This window comes from Odontesthes bonariensis, chromosome 2 (assembly GCF_027942865.1).
Source record: "Odontesthes bonariensis isolate fOdoBon6 chromosome 2, fOdoBon6.hap1, whole genome shotgun sequence".
Taxonomy (NCBI): domain Eukaryota; kingdom Metazoa; phylum Chordata; class Actinopteri; order Atheriniformes; family Atherinopsidae; genus Odontesthes; species Odontesthes bonariensis.
In genome coordinates this window covers 24,960,035-24,984,338 of record NC_134507.1, presented here as the reverse complement: position 1 = coordinate 24,984,338, position 24,304 = coordinate 24,960,035, and the positions used below count along the sequence as shown (strand labels likewise).

The 24,304-nt window shown below is 40.8% G+C and overlaps 1 protein-coding gene across 7 annotated transcripts in view; it reads left to right on the top strand.

Moving 5' to 3' along the window:
- Window positions 1-11,723: 11,723 nt before the first annotated feature.
- Window positions 11,724-24,304, top strand: part of ehbp1 (EH domain binding protein 1) — a 145,498-nt gene continuing 132,917 nt past the window's right edge. For 2 of the 7 annotated variants that reach the window (XM_075480446.1, XM_075480447.1), the window contains exons 1-2: window positions 13,971-14,364; window positions 14,947-15,410. In XM_075480446.1, coding sequence (XP_075336561.1) covers window positions 15,307-15,410 — 104 coding nt within the window. In that variant the 5' untranslated portion in view covers window positions 13,971-14,364; window positions 14,947-15,306. Of the gene's footprint in view, window positions 11,914-13,968; window positions 14,365-14,946; window positions 15,411-24,304 lie in introns of those variants that run through there. The other 5 variants (XM_075480445.1, XM_075480444.1, XM_075480448.1 and 2 more) reach the window with 5 other exon arrangements.

Here is a 24,304-nt window from a genome sequence, read left to right as displayed (position 1 = left end):
ATGCATCTGGACCTTCAGCTGATCCATCTGCTGTTGGCCCAAGCCTCATCAGAAATGGGCTCCATGGAAGGGTGGCTGTCAGGAAGCCGTTCTTAAGGAAGGGAAACAGGGAGAAAAGGCTGAGCTGTGCCAAAGGACACAAGAAGTGGACTGAAAATCAGTGGCAGCAGGTCTGATGGAGGGATGAATCCTCCCCAGAGCCCGGAGCTCAACATTACTGAAGCAGTGTGGGATCATGTTGGCAGAGAACGGAACAAAAGGCAGCCCACATCCAAAGAAGAGCTTTGGGATGTCCTTCAAGAAGCCTGGAGAACTATTCCTGAAGACTCCTTAAAGAAAGGACAGAAAGCTCGTCTGAGAGGGTTCAGGCTGTGTTGTAGAATAAAGGAGCTCAGACCAAATATTGACTTTCAAGCTCCTTGAAATTTTACAAACTAAATATTTGTCTTGTGTGTTTTATGGATTTCAATTCATGTTAACCCGTTTTGTTATTTATTTGCTCAGTACGGTCAATAATGCTTTACTTACTTCGAGTGTTTCATGCATCTAAGACAAAAAGCTGAAGATTTTTGTGATTTTAACAGACGTTTTTTACTCTTTGCTTTGAGCTTTTGGAGTTTATGATGGATTACAGCTCAGCCGTGATTCAGTTGTTACAATTGAAATGGAAAAACTGAACTGAAATAACCTTGATCCTTGGTAGTCAAAGCAGCCGACAGAGTGGCTTTAACAGCTTCTCTGCTCACTTAGAGAGAAGCCTTTTGTTTCCCCACATTAAACCATTGCAGAACTGATAACGAAGGGTGTCATGTGTCCTGTTGAAAACGCTTCTGCTCCTTTTATGTTATGAAAAATCTTCTTTTTTTTATCACATCAGCTGCTGGTAAAGTGAAACTGTCACAAGCATCTTTCACAAAAACATATGTAGCAACTCCTCCTCACATGCAGTGCACACGTGCACGGTTGTGAAATGAGGGGAAAGGGTATTTTCTGGGAGTTGTTGGGTAAAATGTTTTTTTTCTTTTGATTTCTACATGTAGGTCAAACACAACACGACCCATTCTTGTCTTCTCTCCCTCTCCTTAATTAAACCCTCGCAGCAAATACTGTTCAGACTCAGACTGTTTCAGAGAAATTGTGTCCTTCTGGTTCTTCTATTCTTGAATAGAAATCTTTTACAGAAACAGGCCCAATGGGGAAATAAGATATCAACCAAGAGTCTGATGAAGAGCTTGATTCCACAAAAGCAACATAAACACAACTAACCTCTCATTCCTGTGCTTCTTGAGCGCTTCTCAAAGGGTCTGCAGTGAAAAACCCACTTACTGTAACTTTTGTGTCAGCAAACTGCTGAGAGACACAACAAACTGAGTCCAGAGTATAATTATGTGAATTGTGCTGACTGTTCAGCCTTTTATGATCTGGACAGTTTACATTAGGGACAAGCAACATAAGTGGCTTTATGACTGGAAGTAGGCCAGCTCGAATATCTGCAGAAATCTGGGTGGAAGTGAGCCGGGTACCGCTTCCTCTTCCCTCAGAACCTCACATGAATAGCACACTCTGCTTCTCTTATAACATTTGGCCCCTTAGTAGCTTATATGTCAATACATATGACATTTTTGGTGGTTTAAGACTGAAAAAGATCTCTGGCCAGCCACTGCAGGTGAAATGAATGCTGTTGATTATCTTACTGCCGTGGGATATTCTGATGGAAATCCTTACATCCAGGCCTTCATGTAACTTTGACATACGCCACCCCATTTCAGAACACAAAAGAGCCTGATGTGATAATCTGCCCCTTCAACTCTCTGTGGGTTTGAATGTTTGGACCTCAGTGAATCTGGCTTTTCCCTGAACAGCCAAGCTTCTTTGTACAAGCCACACATCACCTTTAACCTGTGATATATTTCATTGAATAGTTTCCAAAGATGTTTATTTCTTATTCTTGTTAGCTGTTTGGCCGTGTTTGACAATACAGCTCGTCTATAGGAGGCCACTTTATGCTTTTTGGGGCTTTCCCTCGAAGCTTGTTGTGTAAGTGTTCTGCAGAAGGAATCCATCCCAAAAAGAGTTATTTTTTTCACATTCAGTGGGGTTACATGGCACTGAAAGGATCAAATAATTGGCTAAATTACAATAAGATTAAGTTATTAAATTCATGTAGACACCTTAAATAAAACTTAAAGCAATACTATGTAACATTTCTACCTTAAAATAACAGCTTGAAAAAAATTGTGCGGCTAGAATGAGTTTTAATATTACGATTGGCCTGTCTCCTATGCCCTTCGGGGGTCTGAGTTGGAAAAACTGCGCTATGTAACTTTGCTGGAGCGGCCCGGTAGCAGCCCGGGAGCTGAGCGGAAGTACTTCGACTTGCTTTCTGGCACACCTACTGCAAAAACAAATAGACCCCTCTCATGCTCCCAGGTACATTTGATTACTCTTACCTTCTCGGTCGACATAGCTTGCACCTTCCGACTCCTCGCCGGTTCGTCAACAAACGTGAAACGTGAAAGCAAAAGGGTGTTGTATTTACGACAGTGTAACCGTACATTACCTCCAAGCCTGTAGGGGGAGCTCCATGGTGGGCTTTTTGAGAAGTTACATTGTATTGCTTTAAATAAACCAAAATAAACGTGTTTGTAGATGGGTGAAGCATGTGGTGAATTAGACTTTGCGTTCTGCGCATGCTCGAGATTTGGGAACCGAAAGTCAAAAGAGACGATTTTACTGTTGTAGTCGCCGTCAGAAAGAAACAAACAACGCGATGGAGAATGCGCCTTGTGCAGCTCATCACAAACGAAATATTGAGGGACGTAGCTTCATCTTGCTCTTCATTCGCCATTTTCTCGAATGCCCGAGTTTGTTGTTGAAGGGGTCAACCGGAAGTGGCTCTATTAGCAATAGTTGAAATGGGTACAGCGCCACCTATCATACTGGGGTAAGACATGTTTTGTGCCTCTGATCCGATTCATTCACCGCCATATATCTAAGGATAATAACCCTTGCTCAACTCATTCTTATTGTAATTTAGCCAATTATCTAGTCCTTTCAGAGCCATGTAACTCCACTGATTGAAGAGACTTCTTCCGTATTGCTTGAAATACCTCTTCTGTAGTTCAAATCTACAGAGGCATGAAGAATTGTAGTTTCCAGATCTTAAAACGAAGAATGAGCCGCTGCCTCACACTCATTTTTAAACACACTCATGTCTGCCCTGCTACAGGTTTTAAGCTTGTTCGAGACCCCCTTTAGGCTAGCAACCAAGCTTTGAGGCCTGGAAAAAGAAAGCTTTGGGCCTGACAACACGGCTCCGGTCTAATCATGAAAAAATTATTTATTTTATTGTCTTTTCCTATAAGCTCTTTTGCCTGGCCTTGTGGGAAATATCATAGGGTTAAAGATAGTTGGAAAACTCTTTAAGGACATAGGAAAAGACATACTGTAAATGAGAATTTGACCACACTGGCACAGCTGTGATGTCAGTCCGCAGCACTGAAACTACAAATGTTCAATAGATATTCAACTAAAAGTGTTTAATGTGAAAATTATGTAATATATATCATATTAGAGATAGTATAGAAAATTACTTTATTATCAAAGTTTGTTCCTGAAAGGGAAAGAGAAATAAAAGGGAAGTACAGTGCTGTCACAGCCTCTTTATGCTCAACCTCCTCATATTTATCCACATGAATCACTGTTGGTACGACGGGATGGAAAATAATGAGCGTCGCTATAAAAGCTGAGGTGGCAAGGACTTTTGGGATGTAATTATTTCCTTCCTCTCATAAAGGATGGTCTGGTGAATGCCAAAGGAGATAGTTAAGGAAATATTATTTGACTGTGCGACCAGACCCCTCCACTCTGGTATGAGGCGGTTTCAAAGGCGGGGAGACCAGATGCTTCAGAGCAAGGACGTCCAGCTGCTCATCAACTCAACCAATGGACGCGGTTTACTGGTGAATATCTGGGCAGGTAGATAATGTCCGAAGTTAGATCAGGAAGTGTTAAAGCACATAGCTGTACAGCCGGTTAAGTTGGATATCCAGCATATATTCCACCAACAAACTTTCAAGAACATTTCCAGTTTTTTCAAACCTCCTGCAAGTAAAACCACACAGAAATAGGTTTTTAACAGCTGAACCCATTCTTGTTGTGACATTTTCAAGTCGGGGTTTCTTCCACATCACAGCACTGAGACCTCAGCAACATGGGCAACATTTCTGTTTTAGTTTTACTGGATCTCACTGCTGCGTTTGGTATAATCGACAATATTTTGCTCCACAGATTGGAAAACTGGATGGAACTTTATGCCACATAGCTAAACTGGTTTGAATCCACTAAAGAAGACAGAAACCACTTTGTGTCCACATCTGAGAGGTAAAAAAAAAAAAATGACGTGGAGTCCTCCAGGGTTCCATTCTGGGGCCTCTTTTATTCAACATTAACATGCTGAGTGCCTTTCACAATCAAACAACTGGATGATAGAGTATTTTCTTTAACTAAATAAAGAAAACTGAGGTCATTGTCTTTGGAAGGACGGTTCGAAATCTGTTCTCAACTTCAGTCTGTGATGTCAAAAAACCTCAAACCAGACCAGAAATGTGGGTGTTATCATGGAGTCGGACCTGAACTCCAACAGCCAAGTTAGGTCAATTATGAAGTCAGCCTATTATCACCCGAGGAACATTTCAAGGATTAAAGGACCTATGTGTCAGAGTGATTTAAAGCACCCAGTCCATACATTATTTTTAGCAGACTTAATTACTGTGGCAGTGTATTTTCTGCTCTGCCTAAAAGATCGATCACACAGCTGCAGACTCCTCACTAAGACCAGAAAAGTAGATCAAATCGCTGATCAGGGGTCTCTCCACTGGCTTCCTGTCAGTAAAAGAACTCATTTTAAAATGGTTTATCCATGAAACCATTCATAAAGAAGATATGAAAAGTATTTTTTATCATAAAATACTTTTCATATCTTCTTTATGAAAGTTACAGCAATCTCAGTTCAGTAAGGGGTTTGTTTTCCGTCTACAGAATTCAAACTGAAGGTGTAGAAGCTGCTGTTAGTTTTTATGCATTGTATATGTGGAACAAACTTCCAGAGAACTGCAAGTCTAGGTCAACTTCTGTCTCCTTTAGAATTAAACCTTTCGGCTTTTGGATTTACTGCTGTATTTAGTTGATAGAATTAAACTGAATGACCTTTATAAATACTCCAAATAAACTCTTTTTAATTAGTCTTTTTTTTTCTTAACTTTAGTCATGTTCATTTAGTCTTTGTACATTTAATGTTCTCTGTAAAACACTTTGAATGACCTTGTTTATGCTTTGTCCACAGGATAGGTGGAGACACAGTTAAATTCTTGACTGGAGCTAAAATAAGATGCATATGGGCATAAAGGGGCCATTTTGGTTGCAGTTTGAATTGTTTTTCATGTTGCCGGAAATAGGGACCTGCTTAAATAGAGATATCCTGATAGTGTTAATCACCTCTCTATTAATATTAATCTTTAGAGGTTTATATTGGCAAAGAGTTTCCAAGTTAATGATTATTACAGAACCAAGACTGGGAGTCATATAGACCCACTAACAGACTCACAATGAAGACCAACTGAGCAGAACCACAACACAAGACTAAAACCTTTGGAAATAGCAGCTTTAAACAGTTAAACGGTTGAGATACTGTAAGTGATCGGCTGTTTTATGCCACACTGAGAGGAAAACCAATAACAAATGCTAAAGAGAAATGTTTTTTATTGATTTCTGCATATCAAACAACCTCTGAGGTGTTAATTAATCACGCCTGCCAGTAAACACCTTAATGACTTCAAACAGCCACCAATGCTGTTAATTACCAAGCCATTAAAAAGGCAGGCGGATATGTCTAATCTCAGCTGCAGGCGCTCACAAGGAAGCCATTCTGCTCTCAACACGCCTGAGTGGGCTCCCAAAAAGGCCAAGACAGCCATCCAGGGACTAATTCAGCCTTTGTTCAGGTTGTGTGAAAGGAAGTGAGGAGCTCTCTCCTGGGTGGAGTAACTGGAGAGTGACTTGTCTGCGGGGCTGTCACTGTTCATTCAGTGAGCTGATACGGACTTAACGCTTGTTTGCTAATGATCCTGCAGTAAACTGATTTAGGTGCTGTTTACACATACCCGGGTATTTTGATAAACGCATATTTTCTAACCTTCGTTTGCAAAAAAAACTAGATGCACACAGCCCCGTTTTTAAAAAAAAACATGTCTACATTGCTCCGCATAAATACGCTATCAGGAGCTGTTAAATTACGCCAAGCCTGACGGTGGCAGTGTTAGAACAATGAGAATTCCACACAAGCCAATCAGAAGCCTAATAGAGAACCGCTGACAGGAAGAACTTCCAGATCCTTTTCAAGAAGAAAATATGGCGCCAGGCTCATGTGTGTGGACTGATAGCGAGACTGAGCTACTTTTACACGTTGCACTGGACTATAAAACTGCTAAAGCCGTGAAAAATGTCTTTGTTGTTCAATACATTGTATCACTGTAATTTTCAAAATCACACAAGCGAAATGCTGCTAGTACCGCCATGCTTGTAAATAAACAATGGACGGAGAGAATGGCGTTCTCACGCTAGCATCCTGCCAACATGGCGGATAGGGGCGGGGCTCTGTACTATGACGACAACTCCTCATTCCATTCCCAAAACTCCGTTTTTGTCTCTTTCAACCAGTTTACACACAAACGCTAAACGGAGTTTTTAAAAAATCTCCACTTTTGCCGGAGTTTTTCTTTAGCTTCGTTTTCGGAGGAAAAAACTCCGTTTGTGTATAAACGAAAGGCACAAACGAAGGGAAAGGTCTTCGTTTATCAAAATACCCGGGTATGTGTAAACAGCACCTTAGTCTAGCTTGTTCCCTTTCTGCCTTCCTCTTCTTTTGTTGCAGACGAGGCTAACAGAACATACCGTAGGTGTCTTTTTCCACGATCATGATGCTGTACATTCACACATGTACATTCATGTATAAGACATTTCTCAAACCCTTTTACCTGCTATTCAGGATTCTAAGAGGGAAGCTAAAATGGCTGTTCACGGTTTTAAAAGTAGAAATATTACAAGCACATAAACTTTTCCTATTTTAATCTATATGCTCAGGCTGAATCTGTTGGGTTATATATTATTGCTGCAGCATTTACAGTCGGAGTTCCTCAAGGCTCCATTTTGGAATCTGTCCTGTTTTCTCTAAAGATATCTTTAGTCCATCCATATATATATATATATATATATATATATATATATTGTTTTGCTTACCCCAGACAGGATCCCGGAGATCCTCAGACCTCCCTCACCCCATGTAAATCCTCCAGCTCTTCTGGACGGACACTTAGCCAAAGCCAGCCAAGAGACATGTTCTCTCGAAGCGAGTCCTGAATCTGCCCTGAGGTGTCTGTCTGTCTGTCTGTCTGGTGGGACATTTCCAAAACAGCTCCCAACCAGCTCCTTTCAATAAAGTATTTTTTATTTAAAGTAGTTTTTAATAAAAAAGTAGTTTTTATTTAAAGTATTTTTCTATTCTATTCTATTCAATGTGGAAAAGTAACAATTCTAATCTCATCCTTTTGTCTTGCTTTATGCAGCACAAACAAAGCTCAAGGACCAATCGGCCTGTAGCGAAAGTCCTGGTGGTCGATCCTCCCGGAGCACCCCAGACAAAACACGTCCAACTCCATGAAACACATGTAGATTGTTTGCAAGAACTCTCCTGCATCCTGTAGTGTCCTTGAGAGAGTAAAGAGCTGGCTCAGTGTTCCACAGCCAGGAACTTCAAATGCTTCAGAGTGATCTCGATCTAGATGCTTTAAATTTGACAAACAGATGAGCTCAGTTGTCAGAGCAAGTTTTTTTCTGACTTGTAAAGCCAATGTAAAGGCTCCTCTTACTCATGTCTTTATTACTTCTTGGTAAGATTATTGTTATTCTTTGTTTGTTGATGCAGTGGGTACACTTATCTCTTATCTCTCACCAAAGCTGCTCCTCCTGCACTGGGGTTCTCTTTATTTCAAGACTGATTTAAGATTTTATTGCTTGTTTTTTCACTTTTATTGGCATTGGATTTGAGAGAGCTTAGCACCTAGATTTCTCCCATTTTGCTTGACTTTTATATGTACGGATGTTATGAAATTAAGAAAAAAAATGAAAATGGAAAACTGGAATATTGCCGTAACTCTTCTTCTTCTTCTTCTTGGTTACTGCTGTTGGCAGGAATGGCCTCCTGTGCTGCTCTGTGTTGCAGTGAAGCTGAAGAAGCCGCTTACTGAACACCCTCCCTTGTTTCAGCATGACGTCATGCAGAGGGTGGGCAGTATTGTCCATTATGCTCATCCACATTCTGCTCCAGGGACTCCAGAGCAGTCCACTGCACAGAGCCAGAGTGGATTTATGTCAACTCTGCTTTAAAACATAAACACTTAGCACACTAAACTCCTCAGTCCAGGTTATTTAGAGATATTCTGCACTCAGCAGATGATGGGATTTAAATCTATGAGAGCTTGAGTAAACATTCATTTTTTAACCGTTGTAGCGTGTCGCCCTGATCTGTGGCGCTGTCACAGTCAGCGTAAAATAGAAATATGACGTATTGGCTCTCACTATCAGCAGCTCACAGGCCATATGTAATCAGCACCATGTTTCTGTGAGGGAAAAGTGATTCTTCTAACCGGTGCTCATTGTGCAGCCTGTGCCCAGTTCCAGGCTCTCCCAGGCTGAACGTGGGAGTGATTTCACACAGATCTAATAACCACTCAGATGAGTGTAAATGGGTAATTTGCTTTCCCTTGAACTCTATTCCTCTGCAGGAGAGAAAAAAAAGGAAGATTAATTTAATTCTAATTCCACAATGACACAGCAGAGCGAGGTGCTTGGACCCACAGTGCTGTGACACTGCCAGAATAACCTCTGTGACCCAGTTTAATGTGTCGAAAAACTGTAACAGATGCTGTCTGAACACCCGAATAGGCTCTCTGAACATAGCAGTCACTTCTACGGCCTACTTTTACACTGTTAAACATCTTCATTTTAAGATTTCAGTCCAGCAGTTACTTAATGATTAAGTTGTTTTGTAATAGTTTACATTCTGTTCAGTTGAGAAATTGCTTTTGCAGGTTTGAGCTTGCTGCATTTGGGAGGCAGTGGGTGTACGGGCATATTTTTATGATTACACCTGTGCATCTTTCTCAGTTTTATTTGAACTATGGATGTTAAACTCTTAAATTTTAGATTAAGATATTCTAAATTGTTTGAGTATTTTCCAGCCCAATCTTTCACAGTGATGAATCCTCTCTTTACTTTACTGGAAGACTCTGCTTTGTTACTGATTTAACCTGATTAGTTGTGAGAAGATCCACCAGATTTATTCTTTAAAACTAGCAGTTACTTATTGATTAAGTGTTCTGTAGCAGTTTACATTCTCCCGCCACCTGATCTGCTAACTTCACCTTAGTTGAGAAATGACTTTTGTTTCCCAGAACACATTTTGGCAGCTCGCCGCGTGCAGGTGTGAGCTTGCTGAATTCGGTAAACAGTGGGTGTATTGGCATATTTTTATGATTACACCTGTGCACCTTTCTCAACTGCAGCATGCCTTGAGGCCGCACTGTGTTCTTTTCTGTTTCTCATGACAAAAGTGAGCTCTCTGTTTCGTCTTTAAGGAAGTTTTTAAAGCAAACTTTGCCTTGATGTTGGTTTCCAGCTGCTCAACTGTTCATGCATTTGTTGCATGCTTCATTTGATAATGAGCCATTTCTTTCTAGTGGGTGATGGTTCTGGACTACAAGCAGGTCTATTTTATTGTTGTTTAGAGTCTTTGATGCTGCTGTAAGATCTGTAAAATCCTGTTTGGGATTGTGTTGCTGAATCAGGTAAGACACTCTCTGAAAAAGATCTGTAGGTATGAATCAGTGTTAATGGGGTCTTTACAGATGTGCAAACCCAGGCCATATCTAAAACTGGAGATCTGTTTGCATGGTTCACGTTTAACTTGCATTTATGAATGTAATAACAAATTTTGTTCACAGCTAGTAGTTTTTGTGAGCCTAAACAGTCATTTCAACTGTAGAGTCAGGCATTTTTGCATTTGGGTTTACCTATCAAGGTCGTTCAATTGCAGTTTTTAGCACTGTTCCTTCACACATTGATATCTCCAGATTTTCTTCAGAATCTTTTAATGATTATTTGAACTGTGGATGATAAACTCCCCCAAATCTTTGCAATTTTAGGTTAAGAAATCCTAAATTGTTTGATTACTTACCACCACAATCTTTCACAGTGATGAATCACTTCTTTCTTACTAATTTAAGCTGATTAGTTAAGAGAAAATCCACCAAAATGTATTTTTTAAAACCATATGGAATGTGTTGCTCAAAAATCCTTTTATGCCATTGTTGAGATGTTGTCTTTTAAACTGAATATAGACTTTAAACTGTATGTAAATCATCATCGAAATCTAGTTGAGTTAAAAAGATTAAATGTGGAATGTCAAATTGTACATGAATCACTTTTATATTTGATCCAGTTGTGACTTTGATACAAGGATCAAGAAGGACGTTTTCTCATCTTGTATCCAGTCAAGCGTATCACAATATACAGGCTTCCTGTAACAGATATAGATGAGACACTGCTATGAGTCTGGATCGTACACTTCAAAACAGGAGATCTTAATCTAGCACTGAAAGCATATCACTCACATCTCCACATGGAAACAAGCACAAATAGTTGAAGTATAAAAGCTGCCTGGTCAGGTTACCATCTGTCATATTTGTTTTTGCTTTGGGGTTTTGTTTTGGTTACGGAAAATATACATTTTTGGTGCATTTCCATGTCATCATAAGTCAAAATATTTTACTTTTTTTTCCAGTCTGTCATAAAAGATAAGCCTCTAGTCGTTTTAAATTGTTTTTATTGCCAATAACGACTCTCACAAAGAGGCGAAATCCAACCAAAGTCTGTCCTTCAATACTTTTCAACTTTTTAGAGCTAACTCTGGCCCCAGTTTATCCATCCATTTGTTGGGTGATGGATCACGGTCATCAACATGTCAGAAAGAAGAAGAGCTCCTTTGTGTGCTCTGCTTGGCTGAACGACATGAAAGGACAACAGTGTGTGTCATGGTGTTCGTGCAGTGGGACCATTTGACTTTTCTGCTGCGTGTGATTGCCCCAAAGACAATCCAAGTGGTCCTAAAAATTTGAGCCGAACATTGAAGGAAACGCAGCTGTGGGGCAATCAAGATCATGCATTCCTTCGGAGCCACAATATCACAGACAAAAACATCATTCATATCTGTTGTCGAGCTCTGTGATAGAGATACATAAGCTGAATACTGGTCACTCAGACTGTTGGTTTTCTAACAGAAACACCTAAAATGTTCTCACTGTACGTGGTTTGTTGATCCCACATAGCGTAACTTCAGTCCATGCTTCTTCTCTTCGTCTCACAGTACCGTTAACAGCGACACTTTTGGCTATCTGACCTCCTCTGAAGTGGTTCAGACTCACTTGGCTTCTATCTAAAGGACTCAACTTTGTCAACAGGTCTTTTCAAGTGGGCTAACACAAAACACCCGAGGCTGTGCACTCGAAGAGCTGGCCCCCATCCTGGAGGATGTGTTTTTGTTGGCTCTGCACGTAGGCCGTGATCAACACGCAGGAGTTGGGTGTGAAACTCTCCCTGCAAGGTTTCCTGAGTATGAAAACCAATGTTTGCACAATTGGAGCTACTTTTCTACACGTCTATTTGTGCAGTAAGCACACGAAGGCTTCATTTGGAAAGTAAAAAGTGTGTTTGTGATGGGCAACACACAAAAAAAGAGACAAACTACAAGACAAGTGCACGAGCGGCCGAGATGACCCGCTTTTAACTCCAATAAATCAGGTAATCATTAACTTTACGGGGAACTGGACGTTCAGTGTGTTTAACTTCAGTTTGGATTCATGACCTCCTCTGGCTTTTCCTTGAAGTGGAGTAGATTTTGGCCAAATGGAGCATAACTCAGCTGGGGAAGGGTGGATGCCGCTGTGCTTTTTGTTTTAGGCTGAGAAGAATGCGTTTGCTCGTAAAAGAAATCCCTGGAGCAGCTTTGCAGTCGTTCAAGTGATTAAGAGATAAAGTGGTTTTCGCTGAGAGATTCTGGGTATCTTCTTCTGGGTTTGCTTCCTCAAAAATGAAGCTATTAAAACGGCATAAAAATGGAAATTCAACTCATTTAAACAGGAGTTGAGCGCAACTATTCTTTGGTTTCCAGGAGGAGGAGGCACGCTGGACTCCACTTGATCTTTGCTACTGTCTTTCTGTGATACGCTCATTCTTTCACACCACCGACCCACACCAGCAGGCCTGTCGCCCCCCGGTGTTATTTATGAAATGAGGCTTTTGCTGACATGTGGGCAGACACACAAAGCGTCATTTAGCACCGGGTCATTTGTCACATCAAAGCATTCCTTGACGCATGGAGGGAGGCTCCCTGTAATCTGTCAGACTGAAATGTAAACGGGCGACGCAGAGCGGCAGGATCAGCGGGCCCCCCGCTGTCAAATCCGCTCTGACTCTGAAGCCCAAATTGTTCACAAAAACGTCCCTAAATGAAAGCTGATCTGAACTATACCTGATCCAGAATGGGATTTATCTCCAAGGATGTAAAAAAAAAGATGATGTTTTCATTCAGATTTCTTTCAGTCCACGTTATTAGCAGACTGGGAATTTTTAAGATTGCCTAAATTCAAGATAAATCCAAACTACAAAGCAGTTTTTTCATTCTGGGATCAATGTTCAAAGCTAAAAATGATGGATTGAGTGGAGGTTCCAGGCTAAAATATAACTAAAAACTCTTTATTGTGTCCCCAGTTAGTCATCTACTGCTTCGCCCATGCTCCTTAAAACCCAGGGTAAGATATCAATTTCCCGTTATTATGCCCATATCTTTTTTTAGATTAAATTAAACTGCCTCATATTGTATTTCAGCAGTGCCAGCCTCCTTCCTTCTCCTCTTTTTGCCTTGCATTGACAAGCCTCTGGTTAACAAGGGTGTGTGAGGGATGGCTCTTGCTGTGTATGTGTGTGTGTGTGTGTGTGTGTGTGTGTGTGTATGTGAGGATAGGTATTGATTTCTGATGGATGGTTGGTGTTTTATTTCCTTTTAACATGTGAAAAAAACCTCCCGGCATGCAGGAATACGAGGTTAATACCCACTTATTAATGTGACAGATCAGGAAATGGGATTCTCATCCTCATTAGAGGCAAAACCTAAGGGGATGAGCTGGTAAAAGCTTAATATGGTGCATATTATCTGAACTTAATGCCATGTTTTTTTTATCCTCAATGCCACTGTATAATACAAGTCACTCTTCTCCGATACACACAAGGTGTAGAATATTTTATGATCAAACGGTAAAGATGCTTTTAGATGTTTTAACCACAAGACATTTAATCATTAGGTTAATTTAGGTTTGGTTGATGAATGTAGAGCCTTAAGAAGAGGTTCATGTCTGAACCGTTCAGACTTTTATGCACATGTTTGATAGATGTTGGACTTGACCAGTGTGTTAACAACAATCCAGAAATGCCCCATTAATCAGTCTGTAAATGGCACAAGAATCCCACCAATGGCTGTTGCCCGCGGGCGTTTCTTCAAGCTTCAGTTATCCAGGCGGCAGACGAAATGATGGAGAGCCGGGGCTGCGTCAAGTCAACCAAAGATAACGTTAAAATCAGACCGGAAGTGTTCCGATTAGCCTTCAAAACAAAACCAACTTCTCACTACTACAATAAAATGAAGAAATACTTATTTATCCGTCACACCCTAAGGGGAAAGGGAATATGTTATATTGAATTACTTGGGAATTTAACTAAAAACACAGCTCATCGTTTTACAGTTAGCTTTTTATTCTGAAAAAGGAGTAAATAACGGTTTTATTTCAACCACCCCAAATAAAAATGGTTGTTAATTTAGCTAACTTTACAAACTCAAGAGAAGCAGGTCGGTCAAAACTATCAGTAACTATAGTACTACTTTGCGGTGGGAATCCTTCTTAGGAGTCGGAACACTTTTGTTCAGTCAAGCTGCGGGACAAGTGCGGACAAATGTGGTTTCTGACGCAGTCTTGAGGAGTGCTGCCGAGCAAATGTCTCAACTGTTAAGAAACGGTTTCCGCTCGTGCCGTATTGTGATGGCTAGCCGTCGTCGCTAGCTGGGCTAGCTTGGTGTATGACTGGTGTTGCTGTTAAGATAATTAGCTAGGTATCGGGCTACCCTCCTTCGGCTGCTAGCTTGTAACAGACAGCTTGCCATCCCTGCCGTTAAGGCCACCTCACTGAAAATGTGTTAAGGTGAGTGTTTGCTCATTAGCGTTGAAGTAGAATCTTTCTGGGTAGCGGAAAACAACGGCTCAGACTATTCCCTGGATTCAGAGACATTCCATCAAATGTTTTATGTTTACAAAATATTTACTACAGTCGCGGTTTGGATTGGCGTTTCTTGCCGTTGTGCTTGTTGACTGGGCGGCTTTAAATCGACTTGTTTTAGTGTGATGTCATTGCTTCTCTGTCACTGCCTCAGCACATTAATTTATATTTTAACATCCCAAGTTGGCTTGAAACACCAGTGAATAGACCCCCGGCACGCCGTGCTGGCAGCAGAGGTGCCGGAGTCCTAATCACATTCTTACACACGGAGAAAGTGTTACGTCGGTTTGTTGTGTAAAGTTGTTTGTTGAAACATGTGCAAAGCCACAGCCCGGGATAACGGGACAGTTTAAGGGTCACATCATCTTTTTATATGGGGAATTTTAATATTTGGTGGCGCTACTTCGCGTTAAAAATGTAGAAATCATACAGAGTGCTCCGGAAAACCGGGGCTTTACGGAGCTGCTTTCGCTCTGCTGATTGTGTCTGTTTTTCTTTCTTTTACAGGAAGATCACCAGATGGAAATGTGATATTTATACCCAGTGGATTACTCATCATGCTTTTCGAAATTATGGAGTACTTTTGCTCTTAGCATCATGCGCGCCATTAAATCGGACCTCGAGTGCTGCAGAGATTTCACGTCCTTACATCTGGATTCATCCGGCAGTTTGTAAAGATCCCCATCCAACACTGGATGTACAGTCTTATATTTTCTTTCAACGTGCTTCCGGAGAAACATTTAACGATGTGTCCACGCGGGTCAGACATGCTCAGATAGATATAAACATTAGCGTGTTTTCGTGTTAAGGAAGCCCAAAGAAGGAAGTCCAGGACGGGATAGGGCTCACAGAAACTCCTAAAGAACCATGGCCTCTGTGTGGAAGAGACTGCAACGTGTGGGGAAGCACGCGTCCAAATTCCAGTTTGTGGCTTCATATCAGGAATTAATGGTGGAATGCACGAAGAAATGGTGAGTTTACTGGTAATATCAGGCGTCCACAGTGCTGTCACTGAAGCCCCATGAAAACTGTGTCTCTGTCTGCTGGAATGCTGAGCTCATTCCCGGTGGCCATAATTCACACATATGCACACAGACGCATACAGTCTCCTTAGTTTGTAGGGATGTCTGTATGCAGGGAGGGGCCTGGCTGTCCTGGAAAAAAAAAACCCAAAAACCACTGCTTTTCTTTTTGTGTACCAATGTTTTTTGGTGTGAGTCCTCAGTAAAGAGAGACTGACATGCAGCAAGATTTCCTCTCAGCACGTGGGCTTGTTCCGGGTGCCTTCGCTTTTATTGATATAATCTAAAGCAAGCCACTGCATCGGAAAGCTGTCGGGATGCTGTGGGTAATTGGAGCTCGACTTCTGACTTCACTGGCAGTCAGGATCTTGCGATACTGTACGTGGGGTGAATAATGTGTAAAAAGTGTCCTTGATTGAGTCCGTACTATCTGAAAGGAAAAGATCCAACTCCTTTCAGTCCCAAAGCCATTAAAAATGTATATTTGTACATAGACCCAGACTTGAGTGATATATTATATATAATGACTTCTTATGATGAGACTGTCAAAAATAATGACAACACATGCCCACACGCTGACATAATCTGCAATATGCAACAATATACGGCACAAAATATTTCAGAAGTTACAGATTTAATGAAAGGAAGTCGGCGCAAAGAGGTGGACGAGCTGTCGGGCGTGTTTTCAACAGTGAAGATGAAGTGTAGAGATGGGCGGAAGCTATATGCCGCACTTCTGCCTGCAGCCCTGTGTCCTGTAGGGAGGGAGAAGCCGGGGCTTGTGAAGCAAAGATGTAGCCTGCAGACACGGATTGTCGAGTGGCTGGCTGTAGGCGTGACTAACGCAGCTCCATTGAGCTTCGACCTGGGACAGATGTTAACGTGTTGGAGAATGGAATGAGAAAAATGTACATCTCTTACCAGAGCAAAGGGTGGGTGGCCCCAAAGTGCAGTCAGTTTGTTTTGCAACCTAAGGGGCCCTTTTATTGTTCGAAAATATCAGAAAAGCCTTTCCTTTGCCATTTAGGGTTATGTAACTAATTGCAGTGGATAAGCTGTGAGTTATGATGGTTTTATGTAGGCTTAAAATACAAGTTAATGAAACACCGGAGATGAACAGTTTTCTATAGACTCCCTGCAAAGGTCTGTTATGTCAGGAGTAGGTCACGCTGCTCTTAGTGAGCCAGAAGTTGGTATTTGATGTTAACGTAAATTGATGCTACATAAAATAGATATTTAAACCGTCTTCGGGTGAAAGTGTTCGTGGTAGCGCTGGTCCACTGTTTTTGAACAGTCAAGATGATATGTTATTGTTGCAGTGGAAAAAATTCCTTCTGTATATGCTGGAAACAGTCTCCAGAGCTCACATGGGTCTCGCATTGTGAATACTTTGAGAATGAATCTTTAGAAACCAACAGGCTTTTGACTTCAGGAATCAATGACAGGAAGAGAGGCCGAATGCTTATTTTGTGTGGATACCCTTTGTGCGTTCCCAAGCACAAAGGTGTTGGTGCCTCAAACACACATTTTTGTGACATGTGAAAGCATTTTTTTTAACACTCAGTCGGCTGCACCATCTTTAAAATATTGATAATTTGGGAGAACACTTGAAGCAATCTTTAGCTAAGTAGTTCAGGGAGATGGTGTTTATCTAAATCCTGTGCTTTAGGTGAACAGCCATTTGACACCAGCTGTCACATGAGTTTAGTTTTATTCTTTTCAACCAAAATAAGGAGTTTGTCCTTTTGATATTCATAGCTATTAGAAGGTAAAATCTCTCATATCTTACGTCACTTTGCAAATACAGAAGAAGAGTAGGTTCATCCATGACTATTTGGCTTGTGTTGGTTTGTTTTCGCACATCTGTTGTTCATTATTGCGATGGTAGCATTTACAAAGATCAGTGATCAGATCAGAAGATTTGTGAGAAAGAGTTATGAACCTTTTTTAATTCTACTAATAGGACTGGGTGTTTCAATCCCTAACGATGTCTTTTCTCCCACAATCAACGGTTTCTTGTGGCAACTTCTTAACTATTGTTTTCATCTTTTTGGTGGAAGTGAGGGTGCTGACATGGGGAGTTTCCGGTCTTATTTTATATTTTTGAACTAGCATCTGGTCTTTATCTGTACAGTCTATTCCCTGCTTTAGTTATCCGATGTGCAGAGCTGAGGGAGTTGCCATCCTCCGCACGTACCACCTCGGGCTCCGACATTATTTCTCACTAACGTCAGGAAAGAGTACAATTTTAAGTCTCTTTTACGCAAGGTCTGGCGTTCTCCTCGATCAGTCTCTTCCTCAGATATCACGCTCTTGTTATGTGAATTTGTGGGTAAACTTCTAGTTTCTGCCATTTATGCTCTCAGTGATAAAAGATTAAAGAAGATCTCTATAATAAGTTGAAGCATCTGACACTTACAGTCATTTATAGGTAATTATAAGTAGGGCTTCACAATATCAGGGATAAATGCTATATTATTGTTGATACTTTGTGATTTACAGATAAATACTTAAATATCTGGTGCTAATCTCAGGTGTGTTTAATGAGGGCTGCGTTCCACTTTTACACCTGAGCATGCTAGTTAGTTGCTAAAGAAGAACTTCCTCTAAATGGAATGCGGCCCTTCTTCTGTGCTTGTCATAAATCAAGTCAACACGTCTTTGTTCAAGATTCAAGATAGTTTTATTTGTCACATACACAATCATACACAGTACAATGTGCAGTGAAATTCTTCCTTGTCGTGCTACCAATAAAAAGATAATTAAAATTAAATATAAATATAAAATAAGAATAAAAGAAAATGTATAAGGTATCTGAAATATACTGTATTAATAGTATTAACAGATAGAAGTGGAGTCCAGTTTAATGCTCACTGTTTAGCAGACGGATACTTGTGATATCTATATTGTGCATGTTGGTATTGCAATAATGATTAATTTTGTGTAAATTGTGCAACCTTGGTCTTTTGCATCATCCCGAATCATAATGATAGTCTTCTCTTTTTTTTTTTGTATTTCCCCAAGTGAAAAGTTGGTGATCGGTTCCACATCTGGGAAATAAAGAGTAATAAGTGCTTTTTTTAAATATATATTTATAAGCAAACAACACTGCTACTCACCATTCAAGTATGCAGCTTTACTTCAAAGCTTAACTTTTAAAGCCATGAATTTGAGATTTGTGCCTCCTACATATTTTTCTTATGATACAACTTGAAGTGTTGCGATAATTGAGCAAATATTCTTCTTGTTATCTTAAGTCTGCCTCATCAAAGCGCGCTGTTGATGAGACGTCTTGTCTTTCAAAAGTCAAGCATCTGGTCATCATTATCTTCTCCTGACATATCTGCTGTCCGGGTTCACATCCAGAGAGACATCATATTTCATTAGGGCTTGAGCAAATATTTTAGGCACATATTGGTCTGATGTAGCAGTACAAGGTCCGTTTGCTTTAACTATTCAACATCTCCTGCTTTCTGTTGCTACTGGGATCTGTTACTTTAAAGCTGCAGTCGGCAGGTTTTCAAAATTCCGAGTCTAAAGTCGGAAAATTCGAACTGACACAACTTTCAGGTCCCTCCCCCAACCTCTAACAAGCTCCGAATCCCCCCCAAACCCCTCCCCCTCTGTGGACGAGTTTGTGCACGTGAGTTCACACCAGTGTGAGCGCACACAAGCTGGGGCAGACTCACGCTCAGCAGCGTGTGCACAAGCTGTGATTGACAGGTAGGATTCCTCCACCCTAACTTGATTGGTTAAAAACAGCCGGGAGCGCTCGATTTTTGCAAGCATGATTACAGGCTTCAGAGGGAGCTACAGATTTCGTTATTTTTCCTAAACAGCCTATTTAATATTCTACTTCCAGAATCCCATGACAGTTCAAGCTAATATGACTAAAAAAAAGTTGCCGACCGCAGCTTTAATAATGTCTGCTAGTAATTGTAACTTGGCAACAAGCATCCAGTTTCTCTTCTTCTTTAATAAAGCACGCTCAGAAAAGCTTCATGTTATTTTGCCAGGCAGCTAGGTTTACTTGGGTGCTGGTGTCAGGCGTGACAAATGGGTAGCTTATAGCCTCATGCCTCCTTTTACACATTAATGTAACCCTGGCTCGCTGTGTTAGTATTGTCCTGAGGCTGGTGCTTTGGCAGAACTGCATTTTAAAGTTAAAAAACAAGGCCAAGATGTATTATTGATTACGTTATTCTGTCTGGCTCATGCATACGTGGTCAATCCTGTTATCTTCCTCCACAAATATATTTCAAGACGGAAAGGGTTCAAGAGTTCTGACGTTTCATAAAGATATATTGAAGGTACTCGCACAATGTCAGCCGTTTTTGTGGGGATTTAAAACTTCTGAAGACACTTTATGTTGCATTACCTTTATAGATGCTTTTAGTCAAACTATGTGAACTGGGGAAGGTGGGGATAAAACCAGTAGCATTAATAGGAGAAGACAGCAACTCTACCTCCTGAGCTATAACCACCCATACACACTCCCCACAGTGCCATACAGACAAGTGGGTTTTTACTTCTTTGTTAAAGAGATCAGAGAGCCTGCTTTATGACAGCAGCAGAGGATTTGGTTGTTACTAGGGAGAGAATCTGTTGTCATGCTTGCTAGGATGAAAAAAGTACACCTTTCGGCTGCAAACTTTCAAGACTTTTGCTGTAAAATTTGCAAAAACTGACCAAGCGAACTGAGGCTTCGTTTGACTTATTTCCAACTTTTAATAAACACCACAGAAGAACACGCTGCTGTTGTGATGTTGTGTATTTCCTGGTTGTCATCGTACGGAGCGCTAAGCTAGTTTTATTACAGGAGTCGACCACAGCTTCAATCTCTGAGCTGAGGGAGAAACGATCACGATCTTATTCTTTTCACGGACAGAGCAAAGCAGAAGCAACAGAATGAGAGCTGATCGGTTAAACTCACAGATAGCAACAAAGAAGCTCACTCAGCTCAGAGAAAAAGAAAAGGGTGACGGACAGATGCACTCTCCAGTAGTAAAATCCAATCTGATACTTAGGTGCTGTTTACACATACACGGGTATTTTGATAAACGCATATTTTCTAACCTTCGTTTGCAAAAAAAACTAGGTGCACACAGCCCCGTTTTTAAAAAAAACCACGTCTACATTGATCCGCATAAATACGCTATCAAGAGCTGTTAAATTACGCCAAGCCTGACGGTGGCAGTGTTAGAACAATGAGAATTCCACACAAGCCAATCAGAAGCCTAATAGAGAACCGCTGACAGGAAGAACTTCCGGATCCTTTTCAAGAAGAAAATATGGCACCAGGCTCATGTGTGTGGACTGATAGCGACACTGAGCTACTTTTACACGTTGCGCTGAACTATAAAACTGCTAAAGCCATGAAAAATGTCTTTATTGTTCAATACATTGTATGACTGTAATTTTCAAAATCACACAAGCGAGTATAGCTCTCAACAACAGAAATGCTGCTAGAACCTCCATGCTTGCCAGATAAACAATGAATGGCGTTCTCACGCTAGCATCCTGCCAACATGGCGGATAGGGGCGGGGCTCTGTACTATGACGACAACTCCTTATTCCATTCCCAAAACTCCGTTTTTGTCTCTTTCAACCAGTTTACACACAAACGCTAAACGGAGTTTTTAAAAAATCTCCATTTTTGCCGGAGTTTTTTTTTTAGCTTCGTTTTCGGAGGAAAAAACTCCGTTTGTGTATAAACGAAAGGCACAAACGAAGGGAAAGGTCTTCGTTTATCAAAATACCCGGGTATGTGTAAACAGCACCTTAGTCTTGTCCTGTGTCTCGCTCACACTCTTTTTCTCTTGTTTCTTAATTCCTCTGGTCACAACGTCTTTAGTGTCGTTGCTAAATCTTTTTTAACTATCTGTAATGACAGCAGTGTGATATTTTTTTAATTTTTTTAATTTTTGTTCATGGTGGAAGTGTGTTGTCGTGTCAGGCTGAAACCATTGTTGTCACATGCTGTGTTTCACCCACCGGGCGCCACGCGGCAGTGTCAGGCGTAAGTAACAAAGGTTGATGTGCTTCAAAATGAGTCGGAAACACATAGTTTTAAGGCCCAAAACTTCTCTAGTGTTGCTTTAATAAATAACCTACATTATGACCAAACTTTTTATTATCAAGCCCAGTTGATCCCGGTTGAAGCGTGACACTGATGGTTGGCTAAAAGCAGACTGTTTCATTGGAACTGATAAACATGTGTCAGGCTGTGACATGTTGTCCTCTGTTGAGCCTTTGTGCATTATGGCTCGTGTCCATCCTGTCCCTGCCAGAAAAACATCTTACTGCTTACTTGTCTGACGTGGCTCTTCATTCTATTCAAATTCAGAGGCCTTGAGTTTGGCACCAGGGGGCGGTTTCAATGCCAGGTAATAGTACAGAGCAGAAGTTTTGGTTGTGCAGGAATTTTGGATGAAAGCGTTGACCTTGGACTGTGTTGCCCTTTGATTCTCTTTCTCTTTGTTTAATGGCTTAATTGCATCTCCCTTTCCTCAATTGTTTCTTAGCTGTTTGAGTGCTTCTACTGCCACCTTTCTCCATTTTTTTTTTTTTTTTTTTTTTTTTTTTTTTTTTTTTATATCACTCCAAGCCTCTTCAGTATGTGTTTCAATTATAGACAAAAATAGGAATTTACACATTCCTCCCACACACAAACAGACATGATGTATTGCAGGGGTTGTGAAGCAGTCAATGAGGTGTTAAATGTGATGAAAACTCCTCTGGTTTGCTTCTCTCTGCTGCACCAGGCAGAAAAACACATGGCTCCAGAGACTGCTCATCATTTATCAGCCTGCAGAGCGGTGCTGCAGGATCTGCAGGATTTGCTCTCCATGCGTGTCCTGGTGGCAAAGTACAGCAACACAAACCATAAATATCCTGCCGTTACTGCTCGGAAAAGCTGTGCACGAGAATATTCAGAGCAAGCTTGTGGAAGTAAGGACATTGGATAAAAAAAAAAAAAAAAACATTTATCTATAGAGTTTGACTCCTCAGAATTGCAAGTAGTTGCACGTTAATGAGCTATAAATAAGCTGTTAATGAGTGTTCACGAACAAAAGGTTAAATCGAGCATCACAGTGACGGTTTACAGTGAAACTGACCACCTTGCTTTTTTTTTTTTTGTTATATGTGCATGCAATCTGGCCAAAAGCTTATATATTTCTGCTTTTTTTTTCTACGTTTCACCTGGTAACAAGTTAGTTAACACTAATGGATTCAGTGACTAGCTTCCCATTCCTTGAAACAACCATACCAGAGGACTGTATCAGCAAACAAAACCACTAAGGAGATGGCTGAAAACTACTGTGTAGACCAGTGATACTCACTATTTTTTTCACAAGAGCCACATTGGCAGAGCAAAATCAAGGGAAGAGCCACTTTTACAACAACATACTAAAGTACCCTTTTGCAAATATGCATTTCTACATATAAAACATCCCACAAAAAAAGAAACAACACAGGCAATACATTTTCAATTACGACCACATTTACCTTAATACTGGGATGAGCGGAAGCTGGCATGCATGTCCTTGACTTTCTTCATGTTGTATTTGTAGTTTGTTGTTGTAATCATAGTGAGACTTTCAAGATTAGCATGGTTTTTGTGCTGGTTTTTGCTCTTTTTTTTAAAAATCAAAAACCGATCCATTGTGCCTGCATCTCGCGCTGGCTAAAGGAGCTAGCGTGCTCTGCGGTCAAGTGTGACGGTGGTTTAAGCGGGCTGCGTGGCCAGGTTTAATAGTGCCCCCTTTAGGGAACAACATTAAGCCTTAATTAATACTTAATAAAAATACTTAATACTATAAAAATGCAAACTTAATACAAATACTTAATACTGTGCAATATTCGCTGTATGTTATTTGAAAAAAATGTATTGTTATTGTTACCATTTTGTTATAAGCTACTATGCGAGTGCGAGCCACCAATTAAAGCTTGAGGAGCCGCATGTGGCTTGCGAGCCGCACAATGAGTATCTCTGGTCTAGATTAAGATGTGCTGTGTGAGTAGTCAACTACACTTAAACAGGGTTAAGAACTGCCCAAGATATTCTTAAAACCTCAAAAAAAGAGGTAAACTGTCAGGAGAAGTAGTCGGGAGAAAATCCTGCATGATCCTGAACTCACAGCAGAGATTGATAAGAGTTGGATCATTTCCACACATACAGTGAGGAGAAAACTCAAAGCATCGGGTCTGTGTAACTGTGTAACCTCCTGTTACAGATATATTTTCACGTTTCCCTTGAGCTTGACTCTTAGTGCTAATGTATCATTTCCCTGACCTTTCATGTGCTTTAAGAAATGCACATCGCAGTCTTTTCCAGGGCTCCTCGTTTTTCTGCTGTGAGCACTTACAAACACATGATGGTTGTGATTCTTGCTGCGTCGGTTCGCTCCCGAAGGCTCTTATCTGGTAAAGAGGGTAGTTGTTGAAGGAGGGGTGGGTTTTATTACCTCATTTACCCCTGCTGAACGGTAGCTTCCTATCATTCCCGTATCTGTGTCGCTCCCAAAGACGCGATCTAAGTGATTTACACCGTGTCTACAGTCTAATCTACCTGTGATATACTGTTGAGTGGAAGTAATTTGTGTTTGTTACACTTTACAGAATTGGCAGAAGGCGAAAGTATCTCAAAGCTTTTTAAATTCCTTTGTCTGACGTGAAATGTCACCTTAATTTAGATGGGAGTGTTCTCTTAGGCCAGCACATGGACTTTTCATAGTGGTTCTTGCTCAGATGTTTGTTTGTGAGATCATAATCTATCACTTTGTTGTTGTTTTGTTGTTGAATCTAAATTTTGCATCAGAGTTTAGCTTCTGTCAGAAAAG